General features: G+C 38.7%; 1 protein-coding gene and 1 long non-coding RNA gene across 4 annotated transcripts; both read left to right on the top strand.

Moving 5' to 3' along the window:
• The first annotated feature begins 377 nt into the window (after positions 1–377).
• LOC110890472 lies at positions 378–9,450 on the top strand. 2 transcript variants are annotated; one of them, XR_002564510.2, is made up of 3 exons: positions 378–1,155; positions 1,901–1,952; positions 9,214–9,450. It is a non-coding gene; the product is annotated as an uncharacterized LOC110890472 (long non-coding RNA). The 2 variants fall into 2 exon arrangements; XR_002564509.2 differs by having other exon boundaries at positions 1,901–9,450.
• A 4,896-nt stretch (positions 9,451–14,346) lies between these two features.
• Positions 14,347–16,863, top strand: LOC110888393. Of its 2 annotated transcripts, none has more exons than XR_004871679.1 (4): positions 14,347–15,279; positions 15,489–15,601; positions 15,674–16,178; positions 16,261–16,277. XR_004871679.1 is itself a non-coding variant. In XM_022135921.2 (4 exons), exons 2-4 carry the CDS (start codon positions 16,108–16,110, stop codon positions 16,842–16,844), a joined length of 450 nt encoding a protein of 149 aa, XP_021991613.2. In that variant the 5' UTR covers positions 15,286–15,601; positions 15,674–16,107; the 3' UTR covers positions 16,845–16,863. The 2 variants fall into 2 exon arrangements, 1 of the variants encoding a protein (XP_021991613.2); XM_022135921.2 differs by lacking the exon at positions 14,347–15,279 and adding an exon at positions 16,650–16,863 and having other exon boundaries at positions 15,286–15,601; positions 16,261–16,444.
• The last annotated feature ends 498 nt before the right edge of the window (positions 16,864–17,361 follow it).

The following is a 17,361-nucleotide window of genomic DNA, read 5'->3' as shown; positions in this document are numbered from 1 at the left end:
TTTTGAACAACATATCAAGAGCACACATCAAAATTCATCCATATACAACCAGAATTTCACAAAATCATGACTCACACGTATGAAGAAAACCCTAAGCGCATGTGTTCATCCGTACGGTTTTGTCTCATACGATGAAGATTGCAAGCGCGTAAACACTCATACGCGCGCATAAACACTCATCCGCAACATAAAATAACAAAACACACACGTACGCATATTTAATTATTTATTTATTCTACCGTTATATTTTAGTGTAATATAAACATGTCACTCCATTTATACGAAACACATAAATACTTAACGGGATCACGCACTTGTCAGAATCAACCCAACCTACCTAAACCCTACACTATATAAAGAAATTAACCCTCACCCCTCTCATTTTAACACATGAAAACACTCATTAGAAAGACATCAGCCGCACAATGCCTGACCCCCCTTTCCCTCTCTTATCTGCCTTTCCGGTGACCGGAGTCGCACCTCCGGCGACTTCCGGCACCCCTCTTTCTCCAACTGATGACCTCCGTCGCACACCCATCCCCTCATTCCTCTTTCCGGCGACACCCATACAAACCACACGACACCCTCTGTCACTCTAACTCTCCACCGTCAACCACCGATAACAACCACCATCTGACACCCTCCTTCGCCGGCACCCACACACACACACACCACACCCTGGTTTTCCGACGACGAGACAGAGCGAGAGCAGACCGAGAGGGATAGGCGACGGCGACGGTGGCGACTGCCGCCGAGTGACATTGATGATAATGAAGATAGAGAGAAAGGCGGTGGTGATTGTTACAGCGGAGACGGCAGCCGCGCCGCCGTCTGCGGCGGCGGCTGCGTCCGACGGCGATGACAACGTCAACAGAGAAGGTGGTTCAGCCCTAATGTCGGTACGGGTGTTTTATTTCAGCTTGGGTTGGTTCGGGTCAAGGAAGGGTACGGTCATCGGGCCAGTTTCGTTCGAGATTCGGGTTCTCGGTTCAGCAGATTCGTCTCGGTTCAGTCCTATATAGGGTTCAACAGTTTTGGGTGTTTGTTTCGGGTCAACAGTGATTTTGGTTCGGGTTGGTCTTGACGGCAACGGAGTTCCGGCTGGCGCACAATAGTCGTGGCAGCAAGCATCCCCTTTGGTCTCGAAGTCCCTTGGTCAGTGAACGTTTATTAGTAATTATCTTGTTTTTCTTGTGATTTGTACACATTTGATTGATTGATGAATTGAAGTATGAATCGAAATACATTGTTGTTAACTGTGTAGGTTTTGGGAGTGTAGTTATAAATCTGTTATTAGAAAAATCATGTTATTATAAATCTGAGATTGGCTTTTGCAGTATTTATCTTGCAACCTTTGTGGTTTTAAAGTGTCAAGTGAAAATGTGTGCCTTGGTGTGCATCGGGATATATGTTTGATTAATTGTTTCGAAAAAACTACAATTTGTAATTCTCGGTCAGATTGTGTCCGTCTATATTTGTTATAAGTTCCTTGTGATAATTGATTCGTGAAATAGATGTATGTTGATGAAATATGTGCTTCTTTTCTTCTTTTTCGTATGTCTAATGTTGATGATAATATGATCAAATAATGAACTCATAACAAGTCTTACATGATCGGTTGATTTTATTAGATTTGGGGTTCTTTTTTATTAAGCACTATAGGTTGTACATGGTTCAAACTTGGGCCTTATCCTTAGTGGGCCGCACACTCCGGTGGGCCATACACTAGTGATGGCTCATGTCTTATTTGTTTGACCGCACATTTGAATTAATTGTGATGAGAAATTGTGAACATGTGAACATGTTAGTATAACATAACTGCTTGATGAATGCGTGTTAGATACATGTAGCTTAAATGTGATTACTTGTATAAAGTCCTAACAAGGGGTAACCATAATAGGGTATGGTTGACCAACTTAGGACGAATGCTTTATCTACCGAGCAAAGCAAAGGTGAGTTCACACTACAACTAAAGCATGCATTCTTGGTGGGTTGGGAACTTCATTTATTCCAGGTGGGATGGGAATTTCATATATTCCCGATGGTTTGGGAACTTCATACACTAAACAAAAATCTACCATGAAAGTCCCTTATTCATTTATACCAATTAATCGTCGCCCGAGACGAACGGGATATTAGTTGATATCGCTATTAGGTTTGACAACATCGCACCGTGCCTTTGGAGGAGGACGAGAGCGAACTATTATCTGGGTATTCTGGTCAATGACGGTGGACATTGATCAAAAGGGCAAATAACATTTACGTTGAAGTTTCGGTACTACACATTTAGTGGATCATATATGGGGTAGCTCCCCATGGGTTGTTTACAACATAGTAACTTCATACAAATGATGTTTTTGGATAAAACGAGAAAACCTTTTTCGAAAACCGTGAACTCGCTAACTTTATGTTGACACCCTACTGCATGCCTACAGGTTTTTAGGTACAACTGTGAACGCACGATGCAAACGGTTGGAGTGTGTAAGTTGTACGTTTTGTAAATTCATCTAAATTGTGGTTTCAAACTGAAATGGGTTTGTCCTCTATTTCCGCTGCAAACTTAAAATTATATTTGTAAAACTTTTAATTCAAACTACGTAAACGGTTCCAAATAATTTGTGGCTGGATCCTGGGCAGTCGCACGCCTCGCGGTATTACTCCGCATGTAGAATTTGAGGGTGTGACAGATTGGTATTAGATCCACTGGTTATAATGAACTAGGTTTGAAAATATAAAATATTTTGGTTTGAAAAGTAAAATATTTTTATATGGAAACCAGTCTATAACTGTCCTTTAAAAAGAAACCACAACATCACACTCCAGATTTGCAAGGTTCTACGAACTTAGCTGCTTACTTGGTAATTGTACCCTTTGACCTTTACTTGTGTATGATATATGTATAAAGTTTATACATATATCATACACAACTATAGACGTGTATACATACGTATATTTAGTATCTAACACCATAATTTATACTACACAAAAGCTTCAAACATGATATATCTTAGGAAACCACGAATTCTCCTAACCTTGATTCGACATCATAACACGTAAGTATTAGAAATTCGTTATTCATAACCTTCTTCCACACCTTTTTCCCGATCTCATCATTGGACGAGAACGAACTAACGCGGTGAACGTTTACCCAACATACATGCTTAGGGGAAGCCTGCTACGGATCCTAGAAGAAGGAAGTTACGCGAGCGAATAGACGAATGAGAGCCATTCCTATATCGTGTGATATTAGAAGAATCGACAACGTCATTCACTTCCTTTTTGCTCACGCATTTCCTTTCCCAAATTGAGCGGTGAGCCTTGTTCCCTCATCCGACTTATTATCTGGACTTTTGAAGCATTCTAATAAGTCTACACTTTTCGAATTTCTGTTTGCACGTCTCGACGAGAAGCGTACGCGGTGTATACTTCTCATGGCAGTACTAACAATCGCATCGCATTCCCATTGATCACAACCTTATTTCTCCTAATTCCTCGTTATATAGTTAATTCCTATTCAAGCTCGACGTTATACCTCAGCATGCTCCAAAACTCAGCAAATTGATATCTTTCTTACAAATCAGTGGATTTGGAGACGTAAGAGGATGAAGACACGGACCAGGCAACCTACAGATGAGCACGATGATCTAGACCCATTCATTAGAGGACCATTATTCCTTGATAACTTATCTGGTTATGTGAATCTCTTCGCTAGCTCTCGTACAAACCAGCATTTATTGTTTAAGGCGATATCCTCGTTTCTATCGTTCCTTTATCACGACATCCTCGTTTCTTCGTATAGAAACCCTAACCAAATTTCCCTCCAGTTTATTGAATCCCGCAAGCTCGACTCCTGGTCGATAAACTTGATTTCACACTTCCGCATTGACACCCTTCGACAACGCAAGCGCTACTTCAGACCCATTCACACAACCTAAACCGTCCATTCGAATTTGATTACTTACCGTTTTGGGAAATCACATCCTGTTAGACGTGTCAGTAGATTCTAAACCTACAAACCTGCACGACAATCATTCTTCTTTGATTACTCCCTTCTCTGCTAATCCTATCGACGTAACATTTCTCTCGGCGGATAACATTCTTATTTCCCTCCTTATACCACTTATGTACGACCAACAATATCCACATCAAATGCGACTACTCTTCTTGCGTGATTTCATTATTCGTGTTATGCTTCACGAGTTCTCTAGTTCATATCTCGCCCTGTTCTGCACAAACCCCGCTCAAATGAATTACTCTTTATGAATGTGACTCGAGGAGCAACGAGCCAAGGATGAAGTGTGTGATAATAGATCACTAACATGTGTGATCTATTTATACTAAGTACGAAAGGCTTGTTCAGTGATTGGTTGGCATCACCTTGATAATGAACTTCCAGTTTGTGAATTTTATTGTGTTTAATCAATATTTGTTTTACAAACAAGAAACTCAGTTCTAACAATTGGTATCAGAGCTTGGTTACGTTAAACTTGATTTCACAATTAGTTTAACACAAAAAGATCAGCTCTTACAGTTCGTAGCTCAAGGTTGTATTGTGAAGAACAAAACAAGTGTCTTTCACATACTCTGTTTTTCTTTAAAATGAACTTGAGAAAATGGCACAAAATGATCCACACAACACCGACTTTACTAATAAACCACATATCCTTGTCCTAGTGTTAATCGATGATATATTGATATACTCACGAAACAAAGACGAACACGAGCACCATCTTAGAACTATTCTTGAGTTGTTGAAAAAGGAGAAACTGTATACGAAATTTTCCAAATGCGAATTTTGGCTTCGCGAAGTTCAATTTCTCGGACATGTCAACGAGAAAGGCATACATGTTGATCTATCGAAAATTGAGGCCATAAAGAATTGGAGTGCACCAAAGACACCAACCGAAATACGTCAATTTCTAGAATTGGCCGGTTATTATCGAAGATTCATTGAGAATTTTTCGAAGCTTGCTCAATCACTCACTTCTCTCACTCAAAAAGATAAGAAATTTGATTGGGGAGAGAAACAAGAAGCAACTTTTCAACTGCTTAAAGACAAACTCTGTAATGCTCCAATTCTATCACTCCTAGACGATACAGATGATTTCGTAGTTTATTGTGACGCCTTACGACAAGGGTTAGGATGCGTGTTGATGCAAAGGGAGAAAGTTATTGCATACGCATCACGCCAACTAAAGATACACGAAAGGAACTATACAACACATGACCTAGAGTTAGGTGCAGTGGTATTTGCATTAAAAATTTAGCGTCATTATCTTTATGGTACCAAATGCACGATATTCACGGATCACAAGAGTCTTCTAACATATATTTAAACCAGAAAGAGTTAGATGTGCGCCAAAGACGATGGGTCGAATTGTTGAATGACTATGATCGTGAGATCAAATATCATACGGGCAAAGCGAACGTTATCGCGGATGCATTAAGTCGAAAAGAACGAGTTAAACCTTTGCGTGTGCGATCTTTAAGGCTCACAATTCACAATGACCTTACCTCTCGAATTGGTGATGCTCAGCAAGAAGCATTGAAAGTAGAAAACGACAAGGCAGAAATGCTTAGAGGTACGGAAAAACAATTAGAACCAAAAAAGAACTGAGCCTTATATTTCTTGAATAGAATTTGGATTCCTCATTTTGGTGGTCTTCGAGGCCTAATTCTTGATAAGGCTCATAAATCGAAATATTCGATACATCCTGGAGCAGATAAGATGTATCACGATCTCAAGGAATTTTATTGGTGGCCTAATATCAAAGGTGATAATGCGACATATGTTGGAAAATGTCTAACATGTGCTAAAGTTAATGCCGAGTACCAAAAACCTTCTGGATTGCTACAACAATCCGAAATCCCTAATTGGAAATGGGAACATATTTCTATGGATTTCGTAACTAAATTACCCAGGACTTCTAGTGGTCACGACATGATTTAGGTAATCGTCGATCGATTAACCAAGTCAGCTCACTTCTTGCCTATCCGGGAGAAAGATAGTACTGAGGAGTTAGCTGAAATCTATCTCAAAGAAATTGTAGCAAGACATGGTGTACCTGTGCCGATAATCTCTGACCGAGACGGTCGTTTTATATTAAGGATTTGGCAGTCTTGTCAAAAGGCCTTTGGATCCCAATTAAATTTGAGCACGACATTTCATCCCCAAACTGACTGCCAAAGTGAACGCACAATTCAAACTCTAGAAGATATGTTGCGCGCTTGTGTGATGGATTTAGGTAGGAATTGGGACACTCACTTGCTTAATTAATTAACTATTGTCGTTCATGGGCTCAAAAAATAGAATGAAACACAACACCACAACACATACATACATAAAAATAGAATAAATTGATCATATATCTCATACAAAAACATCCATACAAAAACATCCATACCGAAATAGTCACTATAAAAACAAATCGAACAATAACAAAGCATAAAAGAAGAGATGCCACATACATATATATAGTTGTCAACTTGATACAAAATGTTTGTGAAGAAACAAAAATATAGTTAGAAGTTACATTACTCCAAAATCCATGCCATAAACATATACAAATACAAAATAGATTTCTTATTCACACAGTTCTTCGTCGTCTTCAAGTTGATCTTATATGTATCTTCAAAAATCTCTTTTAATAGTCTTCTAACCTGCTAAAGGTATCTACCTTATAATGCGACCACATACCATGACTAGAGTGGAGGTGGGGGTGTAGATGCACCAATGACCCCTCAGAAATAAGCCATCTCCTTCTCTATGGCGCTAACGCGTCTCTCAATAGACGGAGGTGTGGCATGGTGTGGGGGAAACGCTGGTGCTGGTGGAGATGGTGGTGTAGGTGACATCGGTAACGGTGGTGGTGGAGGAGGGGATGATGTCGGTAACGGTGGCAATGAGGATGATAAGGATCTCCAAACAAAGGAGATGGATATGTGACAGTACTGTGCATGGAAGTAGGGACATGATAAGGATCTCCAAACAAAGGAGGTGAGGTCTGCAAAAGATACCCTGACATAGGGTAACTAGGAGTAAGTAGTGCGGGATGGGCCGGCAGCATACGGGTCAAAATGAGAACCGACTGTAGATGTAACAGAGGTAGCAAAAGATCCGGCAAACGGATGTGGGGAAAACGGGATCATCATGGAATGGCAACGCCTCCGAAGGGAGAGGTAACACTATATCGGGCGAGTGAAGTGGAGATGGTGTCAGAGGTGATGCAGGGGATGAGGATGAGATCTCAATAGTGGCAGCGTCGGGATGTGCAACCTCAAGTCTAGCAATTTCAAAATCAATACCGATGCCTAGATCATCATGAAGGTGCTCGACCTGAACAATGGGGATGACAATGTCCTCGTCATCGCCATCTAGCATAGGATCAACAACAGGAGGGACGTCATCGCCGCCCTCTGGGCCTACTATATCGAGTCGAATCGGAATAAACGCAACAACATGCTCACCCTCGGGGTGGCCTTATATGATCATCTCATGAAAGTGTGGGATAGCAAGCACGTCATCCACCGGTGGGATGTTGGCTGGATCGGGATCAGGGAGGGCGAATGGCTGAAAATCAATGTCCATCCACTCGTCGTCGGAAACCTCGTCATCGGAAACGAGTATAACAGGTGGTGCAGGATCGTCTAATGGTATGTGGTCGGCATCAGAGGCGTGACCTGCTGAATCTGTCTCTGAACTGGATGACATGGTCCTGGCAAAACAATCCGTACAACGTACACATGTGAACAACTTATAAATAATAGTTTTTTTGGGCAATTGCTCTTTTGTTTTCATCGTTGTTTATATCGTGTATTGTTTCAAGTTCGACTTATTGTTATCGTGTCTAAACCCCATAGATTTGTACCAAATAAACTAGTATTTGGTATTATCGTTTAATATTATCACGTAGTATCCTTGCATTATCCTTGGACACGAACACAAAAATGGACAAATACGGGCACTATTGGACAATATGAACTTTTGGACAAACTAAAATGGCATAAAGAAAACAAATGGTAAAAACGAGACGTACGACACGAACGGGACAAACGATACGAATAAATCAAACCGACATGTAGTAAACGACTATAACAAAATACAAGCCGTCACAAAAGCTTATGCACTAAAAATGTTTATATATGGCATAAGTAATGATTTTTATAAAAATTAGATTTTTATAAAAATACAAGTATTACTATTAGTTTTTATTAGCCCAAATTCTTGTAAATTAAAAAGTAGCCCATAAGTTAAAATTGGGCTAATGTCCATTTCTCATAAATAAAATTTGGGCTAGGCCCACTTTACAAAATAGTTGGACTAAAATATATTTTTAGTCAAAATTGGGCTAAAGCCCACTTTACAAAATAGTTGGACTAAAAACCCAATTTTTGTAAATTATTATGGACTAGATATATTTTTAGAAAATAATTTGGGCTAGGCCCATTCTTACAGAAATTATTTGGGCTAAGTCCACAATTATCAACTAAATTGGGAAGCCCATTCAAAAACAAATCAAATAGAATAAATATATATAAAAGGAAGTTATATATATCCAAAAACACAACAAAGGAAGCAAACGATTACGAGAAACTAAAAACGAAATACAAGATAAAATACTTGTACGATAAACAAACACAAACCTAAGTGTCTAACGAGATTAGAACACTTGTAGGTCAAGAAACGAACCACGAACAAGGAATCGAATAGAGATTTGCACGGAACGCAAATCTGCGAGTTCATGTTTCCCCTTTTATTTTGAATGTTTATGGTTTTAAACTTTCGGGGATATATACATGTTACAAATAGTATGATGATACGATGAAACAATTTTGATCACATGCGGATAGGTGTTAAAATAAAGGGACCATTAATGAATAAACAAGTACCGAGTAACAAACAGATAGATCTATTTGGGTTTTGGCAAGCCCCACTCTTATCGGCAACGATAACCACGATTGTTAAGAGTGCCTTTGTGTCCAAACTAGTGTCGTTGACACACATGATAAATTGTCAAGGTTTGGTTGCCTCCTATACGACATACGTATTAGTGTCCTTGCAAAACACTAATGATCATACGATTTTTTTTATCATACTATACAAAAACGAATTTTACTACTTCAAATGTTTTAGAGACTCATTTGATGCGAAAACAAAATAACATGAATTCACTCAACTTTTGTTGACGTTTTCAAAATTAACATGTATTACAGGAGATTAGTGGACGGCTTTGGGAGAAATATGTTCGAGTGGTTATCAAGAACGCAAGCTTTTGAGATGTCATTCGTTTTCAGTTGTTATGTTGTTGTGAAACTATTTTGAACTTTGAACAATGTGGTTAAAGTTGTAGTTTTTAATTTCTGAACAAGATGTTTGTTATGTAAGTTATGGTTTCAAAACAAATGTATGGATGAACATCCTTTTATGGTTTACATATGTTATTTACTCGATTGATTGTAACGATTGCCGCTCTCGTCACACCTCGCAATACGTTTCCGCATAAACCGAAAATCGGGGTGTGACAGACCTGATATCAGAGCATCAATTGTAGTAAACTAAGATTCTTTATGAGTCTGGTCTACAATTTCAAAACGATGTTCTTTACAACAAGCGTTCTACATTATATTTTTACAAAACACTAATACAAAACGATAATGCAAGGATACTATGTGATAATATTAAACGATAGTTCGAAACGATAATACCAAAGACTTAGTTTATTTGGTACAAGCCTATGGGGTTTAGACACGATAACAATAAGTAGAACTTGAAACGATATACGATATAAACAACGATGAAAACAAAAGAACAATTGCCCAAAAATCTATTATTTATAAGTTGTTCACATGTGTACGTTGTACGGATTGTTTTGCCAGGACCATGTTATCCAGTTCAGACACAGATTCAGCAGGTCACGCCTCTGATGCCGACTACATACCATTAGACGATCCTGCCCCACCTGTTATACTCGTTTCCGATGACGAGGTTTTTGACTACGAGTGGATGGACATTGATTTCCAACCATTCACACTCCCTGATCCCGATCCAGCCGACATCCCACCGGTGGATTACGTGCTTGCTATCCCCCACTTTCATTACATGATATTATATGGCCACCCCGAGGGTGAGCATGTTGTTGCGTTTATTCCGATTCCACTCTATATAGTAGGCCCAAATGGCGGCGATGACGTCCCTCTTGTTGTTGATCCTATGCTAGATGGCGATGACGAGTACATTGTCATTCTCATTGTTCAGGCCGAGCACCTTCATGATGATCTAGGCATCGGTATTGATTTTGACATTGCTATACTTGAGGTTGCACATCTGCTATCACTATTGAGATCTCATCCTCATTCCCTGCATCACCTCTGACACCATCTCCACTTCACTCGCCCGATACAGTGTTGCCTTTACTTTCGGAGGCGTTGCCATTCCATGATGATCCCGTTTTGCCCACTACATTTTCAGATATCCATCCGATCATCCCTTCTGTTATTGGACCATCTCACTACTCATTGGGTGGTATATCTGTGCCAAATGGGCATATACCCCCATATCCGTTTGCCGGATCTTTTGCTACCTCTGTTACATCTACAGTCAATTCTCATTTTGACCCGTATGCTGCCGGGCCATCTCACACTACTCCTAGTTACCCTATGGCAGGGTATCCTTTGCAGACCTCACCTCCTTTGTTTGGAGATCCTTATCCTGTCCCTACTTCCATGCACAATACTGTCACATATCCATTTCCATACTTTACAGACTTTCATACACAGCCCCCACCGGGTATTGGTCCGTTCGATCCATACCATCCAAGTCACTTGCCTTCATCCACTACTGAGTTTAGACTCACATCAGTCAAGATTCAGCTCGGCATGGTTGTCAGTCGTCTCCATGAGATTCGTGCTCAGTTACCTGCTTCGCGAACACCTACGAGTGCCGCTCTTTCATCATCCTCATTGCCACCATTACCGACATCATCCCCTCCTCCACCACCACCGTTATCGATGTCACCTCTACCACCAGCACCATTGTTTCCCTCATACCATGCCACACTTCCGTCTATTGAGAGACGCGTTAAGGCCATAGAGGAGGAGATGGCTTATTTTCGAGAGGTCATTGGTGCATCTACACCCCCACCTCCACTCTAGTCATGGTATGTGGTCGCATCATGAGGTAGATACCTTTAGCAGGTTAGAAGACTATTAGAAGAGATTTTTGAAGATATATGTAAGATCAACTGGAAGACGACGAAGAACTGTGTGAAGAAGGAATCTATTTTGTATTTGTATATGTTTATGGCATGGATTTTGGAGTATTGTAACTCCTAACTATATTTTTGTTTCTTCACAAACATTTTGTATCAAGTTGACAACTATATATATGTATGTGACATCTCTTCTTTTATGCGTTGTTATTGTTCAATTTGTTTTTATAGTGACTATTTCGGTATGGATGTTTTTGCATGAGTAATGATCAATTTATTCTATTTTTATGTATGTATGTGTTGTGGTGATGTGTTTCATTCTATTTTTGAGCCCATGATTTATTTTAAATATTTGTCTAAATTCTTCTGTATGATTGTCATATGAAAATTCATGGCGGCAAGATGGAGTAATTTACGTGACGTTCAAAATCCTTTACCCACGACTCAAGCTGAGCTTGATACTTACTAAACCAACGCATTACTGATGCGATTGCACAGCACGAGGCAACACTTGCTAACCAAAATGATGGGCCGAGAGTTCAAGCTCCACCATTAGCCCAAAATCCTGTAAACGGCTGGTTACTCATAACCTTTCAAAGGAATTCTCATTAATATTTATTTGCAAAATATATATTTTTGACAATTTGAGAACCAACATTTTCAGGATGCACGTATAAACAATTTCTTGATTGCGACATATGTTGGAAAATGTCTGACATGTGCTAAAGTTAAGGCAGAGTACCAAAAACCTTCTGGATTGCTACAACAATCCGAAATCCCTAATTGGAAATCGGAACATATTTCTATGGATTTCGTAACTAAATTACCCAGGACTTCTCGTGGTCACGACATGATTTAGGTAATCGTCGATCGATTAACCAAGTCAGCTCACTTCTTGCCTATCCGGGAGAAAGATAGTACTGAGGAGTTAGCTGAAATCTATCTCAAAGAAATTGTAGCAAGACATGGTGTACCTGTGCCGATAATCTCTGACCGAGACGGTCGTTTTATATCAAGGATTTGGCAGTCTTTTCAAAAGGCCTTTGGATCCCAATTAAATTTGACATAAATAATATAATGGGTATTAAAAACGACACAAAATCCGCAATCGAATCTTGTTGCGTTAAGCTGCACGGCTAGTTCAATAAACTGCCAGTCACAGGTCCGTTATCCAAAATACGCTTTTCGACTTTATCAATCTCCGAAGACGTGATATAACGAATAACTGGTATCTCCACGACTTTCTCAAACAGTTTAAGCCTCTTGTTGTACTCATGCGTGTATAGAAGCTGTATAAATCGCAAGATGAAGTAAAATTGTTTTTAAAATCGCATGTATCATTTAATTATATAACAAAACAAACTAGTCTTTTAAATATGTTATCAAATTTAGTAATGCATACCGTAAGAAAGGCAACAGGTCCCACGAACTGTATTTTATAATTCTTCCGGCGCGCTCGTGTACGACGCAAAGTGTCAAGTAGATATGAGCACCAATCTAGATTTTGTGTGTCCTCAACAGCCTCTACACCAAGCAAACATCTATCATTTGCAGTTGTTGCCTTTGTAATCTCCGCAAAGAACGTCATCCAATACACCAGGAAATTTAATCTAAACAGGCTGCCCCCATCTCTTTGATTGTCCATTGCAGTTGCAATTAAGCCATGGGTAATTCTCGTGTTTTCGCCCCATTGGCTGATGAATGTATCCCTGACAAGATTTCCCGGTTCTTTACTCTTTTCAATTTTCTCCACCTTTTTAACTTTTCTCTTATCGACTATTATTTCAACTTGCTTTGGCCCCTTTTGTATTCCAAATACCTCATAAACTGTGTCCGATGTAATTTTTATTTGGTTTCTACCTACGTTTAGTGTATCGAACATCTCGTTAAAGTTTCTTGCTAGCGAATATGCTAAACGTGTTGAAATATGGTTGATATTCATATCTAGAATAGCTCAAAATCCCATATTCTTCAACTCATCAACCTGTTTTTTTGAAAATTTTTTCACAGTATCCATATACGAGTTAGGTTGACATCTTAACAGTATTGCTTCGATGCTGTATTCGAAGAAATCTCTATGTTCTGTTCTAGGTGGTTCCACCTTTTTTGAAGGTGTTTTTGTTTGTATCTTAGATTTCCTGTCATCTTTATTCTTTTTCGGTAGTGGCTTAAGAAAGTCATCCTTATCAGAACATTCTTCAACAATCATTCTTTTTCGGTAGTGGCTTAACAAGGTCCATTTCTTCACTTAAGAAGGATTGTTGAAGAAAGTTCTGAGGAGGATGACTTTGGTTAAGCCACTACAGAAAAAGAAGAAAGATGACAGGAAATCTAAGATACAAACAAAAGAACCCTCAAAAAAAGGTGGAACCACCTAGAACAGAACATAGGAATTTCTTCGAATACAGCAACGAAGCAATACTGTTAAGATGTCAACCTAACTCGTATATGAATACTGTGAAAAAATTTTCAAAAAATAGGTTGATAAGTTGAAGAATATGAGATTTTGAGCTATTCTAGATATGAATATCAACCATATTTCAACACGTTTGGCATATTGGCTAACAAGAAACTTTGACGAGATGTTCGATACACTAAACGTAGGTAGAAACAAAATAAAAATTACATCGGACACAGTTTATGAGGTATTTGGAATACCAAAGGGGCCAAAGCAAGTTGAAATAATAGTCGACAAGAGAAAAGTTAAAAGGTGGAGAAAATTGAAAAGAGTAAAGAACCGAGAAATTTTGTCAGGGATACATTCATCAGCCAATGGGGCGAAAACACGAGAATTACCCATGGCTTAATTGCAACTGCAATGGATAATCAAATAGATGGGGGCAACCTATTTAGATTAAATTTCCTGGTGTACTGGATGACGTTCTTTGCGGAGATTACAAAGGCAACAACTGCAAATGATAGATATTTGCTTGTTGTAGAGGCTGTTGAGGACATACAGAATCTAGATTGGTACTCATATCTACTTGACACTTTGCGTCGTACATGAGCGGGGCTGGAAGAACTATAAAATAAAGTTCGTGGGACCTGTTGCCTTTCTTACGGTATGCATTACTAAATTTTATAACATATTTAAAAGACTACTTTACTTTGTTATATAATTAAATGGTACATGCGATTTTAAAAATAATTTTGTTTGATCTTGCGATTTATACAGCTTCTATACACGCATGAGTACAACAAGAGGCTTAACTGTTTGAGAAAGTTGTGGAGATACCAGTTATTCGTTATATCACATCTTCGGAGATTGATAAAGTCGAAAAGCATATTTCGGATAACGGACCTGTGTGGACAACAAATGAGAGTGAAAATGAAGAAGAAGAGGGTCGTTCAACGGAGGAGTATACACTACGACCACCCGTTGACACCACAATAAGCTACAAAAGAAGGACTGCACGTGTAGTACAAAACGTAGAAACCTAGAAAGACCCAAACGATAACGAGAACATTGATGATATGATGGATTTCAGTTTTGAACTCAATGAAATGTCTCAGTTGAACCTTGAGATGGGAGTTGGAACACAGACACAGAAAATGATGGACTATTGTAACACTCCTGTTCCACTTTCACCATCGGTAATATACGATACAACCCATGGACGAGATCGAGAGGCTTCGAAAACTAACAAAAAGGTAAGCGCAAAAAATATTAAATTTCACTTAATCCATTTATTTTTAACATCTGGATTGTTAGTATCTTAACTCAAAAAATATTACAGAACCTGTTGAAAAAAATGAAAGCCAATGTCAAAAATAAATTAAAATGCTTTAAGATGTTCAAGGAATGAACAACTTAGTTTCAGAACCAAGTGTTTTTGGGATCCGGAGATTATGGAGGCCTGTAAACAGTGGGATAAGACACTTAGGAATAATCTCATTTGTGTGCCGCCTGATTCCATTGAAGAACATGAAACTGCACCCTCTGATGTTCATCAATAGCATGAAAATGCAGCTTTTGAAATTCAGCATGGAGATACTACAAACGAAGAAAGTAGACAGAATGAAGAAGCTCAACAAGTAATATCCAATGTTTTGGAACAAATGGCAACAGAAAGTAAAACATACGATTTCAAATTAACACATGCGAATTTATGTAAAAAAATCACCATTTCCTATACACATGCGATATCTTAAGAAATACACATGCGATTTCATGCATACACTTCACATTTGATTTCACATGCAATGTCATGTATACCATGCGATTTTGATTCTGATGTATTAAATTTCAATAATTTCTATCTGTTGGGGTATTGCAGCCAGCCAGATGATGAAGGATTGACAAATAAAGAAGATGATGGAGGAGTGAGACACCCTTATTGCAAACATTCAAACTGTCGAAACGGATGTATACACTTACAAACCACTTGTCAAAGGTAAAAGAAAACTCTTTATATTAGGAATAAAAAAACAAAATATTATAATTTTTAACTTACTCTGGCCTGCAGAAAGTGGTGAAAACGAAACTGTTATCGAAGAAACAGTGAACTTGGCAGAATCTACACAAAACATTCAAGAAAAAGTTTAAGAAAAAGAGCCAGAAGTGGAAGCAGTTTCTTTAGGAGAAACTACACAAAAGACCGTCAACAAACCGATTCGGGTATCGAAGTTGAGAAGGAACCAGAAGTTGAATGCCCTTAGGTGTTGGATTAGGAATTGCAATCAGTTGAGTCATTTTTTAGCCTGGGACCCATCCTGGAAGAAAATAAGGGAAAAAAAAGCAGCTAGGGGGAGAAAAAACTCAAAGCCAAAACAAGTTGTACCAAAGGGGTTAAATGAACTCCTTTATAAAACAATAGAGGCAGCCAAAATTCGAGCCGAGAAAAGATGTGTAGAGCTTGGAGACGCATTTTGTTCCCCTTTCTACAACAGAGTGGTAAACATGCACGAAGCACTCTTAAATCAAGAATTGACTGTGATCCGATATACATTTGCTACATTTGCAAACATAGAGTAAGTAAAATGGTTATATCAACTAACAAACATCTAAATATATACACTCAAAATATTAATTTTTTTAATTTTTGTCTGGCAGAAATGAACTTTACCGATCAAAAACTGGGGTTCACACGGTCAAAGGTATCTTTGAAAGCTTCTATAGGGGTCAGTACGTAGCATCAAATGGAATAGATGCGTTTGTGGATGTTCTAAACCTTGAAGAGAAGAAGAGGGATAGAAAATCATCACCATACAGACTCTACTTATTTAGCACAATGATGGTATGATTTTCTAAACATATTGACATTTGAAATTAAAACAGAAAATGAATAATCAATGATTTCACATACTATTGTCATTTCGCATATGGTATACATACAATTCGCATGTGAAAATTTCACACATTATTTTGCATGTACTAATTTTGGATGTTTAAATACTTTTTAATACATTACTTAACTTTGATTCTAATTACATAACATACAGCCGGATATCATGTACAACGAGGAGAAATACACAGACGAGAAACGTCTAAAAGTATTTGCCTCAAATTTTGAAGACATCATACTAAAATATGAGGTAAAAAAACTTGATTCGGTTGACTTGGTGTTTATTCCGGTACTTCAAGGGGACCACTTCTATGTCTTGTGTGTCACACCCCCAAAATCCACCTGCGGATAACACCCGCTTCGAGGGCGTGACTGACCAGGATCCAGCCACCAATTATACCGAACACTTAAGTTGATAACAAAAGTAATACTTACTATTCATAAGCTTAGCAAATATTAAGTTCAGAGTTTAAAGTTTTAAGTTCCAAAACAGTATTAAGTAGCGGAAGCATAAGTACGGTAGTTTAAAACAAAGTTCATGATTCAAAATAAGGTAACACCCAACACAAGGGTGAACAGACACTACACGTTCTCAAGCTGCAAGCTCCTCCGTCACTGGTTACCTGCAAAGCATGCAGTAAGGGGTTAACAATAATGCTGAGTGAGTTCACTAGTTGTCCAGTTTTAATTACCAAAAACTTTGTTTCACCGGTTAATTTATCCGTTTATACATGCCCTGGGGAGCTACCCCAAAAAGTTAGCGACTAAACTGTTTTTCCAATACCGAACACTAGGTAACCGTTGCGTATCCGCAGGATGCCCCGATGTCAATGTTCTATCATCATTGACGGATTTCTGAGTACATTAGT

This window comes from Helianthus annuus, chromosome 11 (assembly GCF_002127325.2).
Source record: "Helianthus annuus cultivar XRQ/B chromosome 11, HanXRQr2.0-SUNRISE, whole genome shotgun sequence".
In the NCBI taxonomy this organism is placed as follows: domain Eukaryota; kingdom Viridiplantae; phylum Streptophyta; class Magnoliopsida; order Asterales; family Asteraceae; genus Helianthus; species Helianthus annuus.
The sequence above is the reverse complement of the archived record's forward strand: the minus strand, read 5'-3'. Positions and strand labels throughout refer to the sequence as shown.

What these genes read in the sequence shown, in the direction of transcription:
- LOC110888393 (XM_022135921.2), top strand. Translation starts at nt 16,108, where the DNA reads ATGCACGAAGCACTCTTAAATCAAGAATTGACTGTGATCCGATATACA. An exon ending in GCTACATTTGCAAACATAGA is followed by an intron (nt 16,179 to 16,260) that starts GTAAGTAAAATG and finishes TTTGTCTGGCAG; the next exon opens with AAATGAACTTTACCGATCAA. An exon ending in ACTTATTTAGCACAATGATG is followed by an intron (nt 16,445 to 16,649) that starts GTATGATTTTCT and finishes CATAACATACAG; the next exon opens with CCGGATATCATGTACAACGA.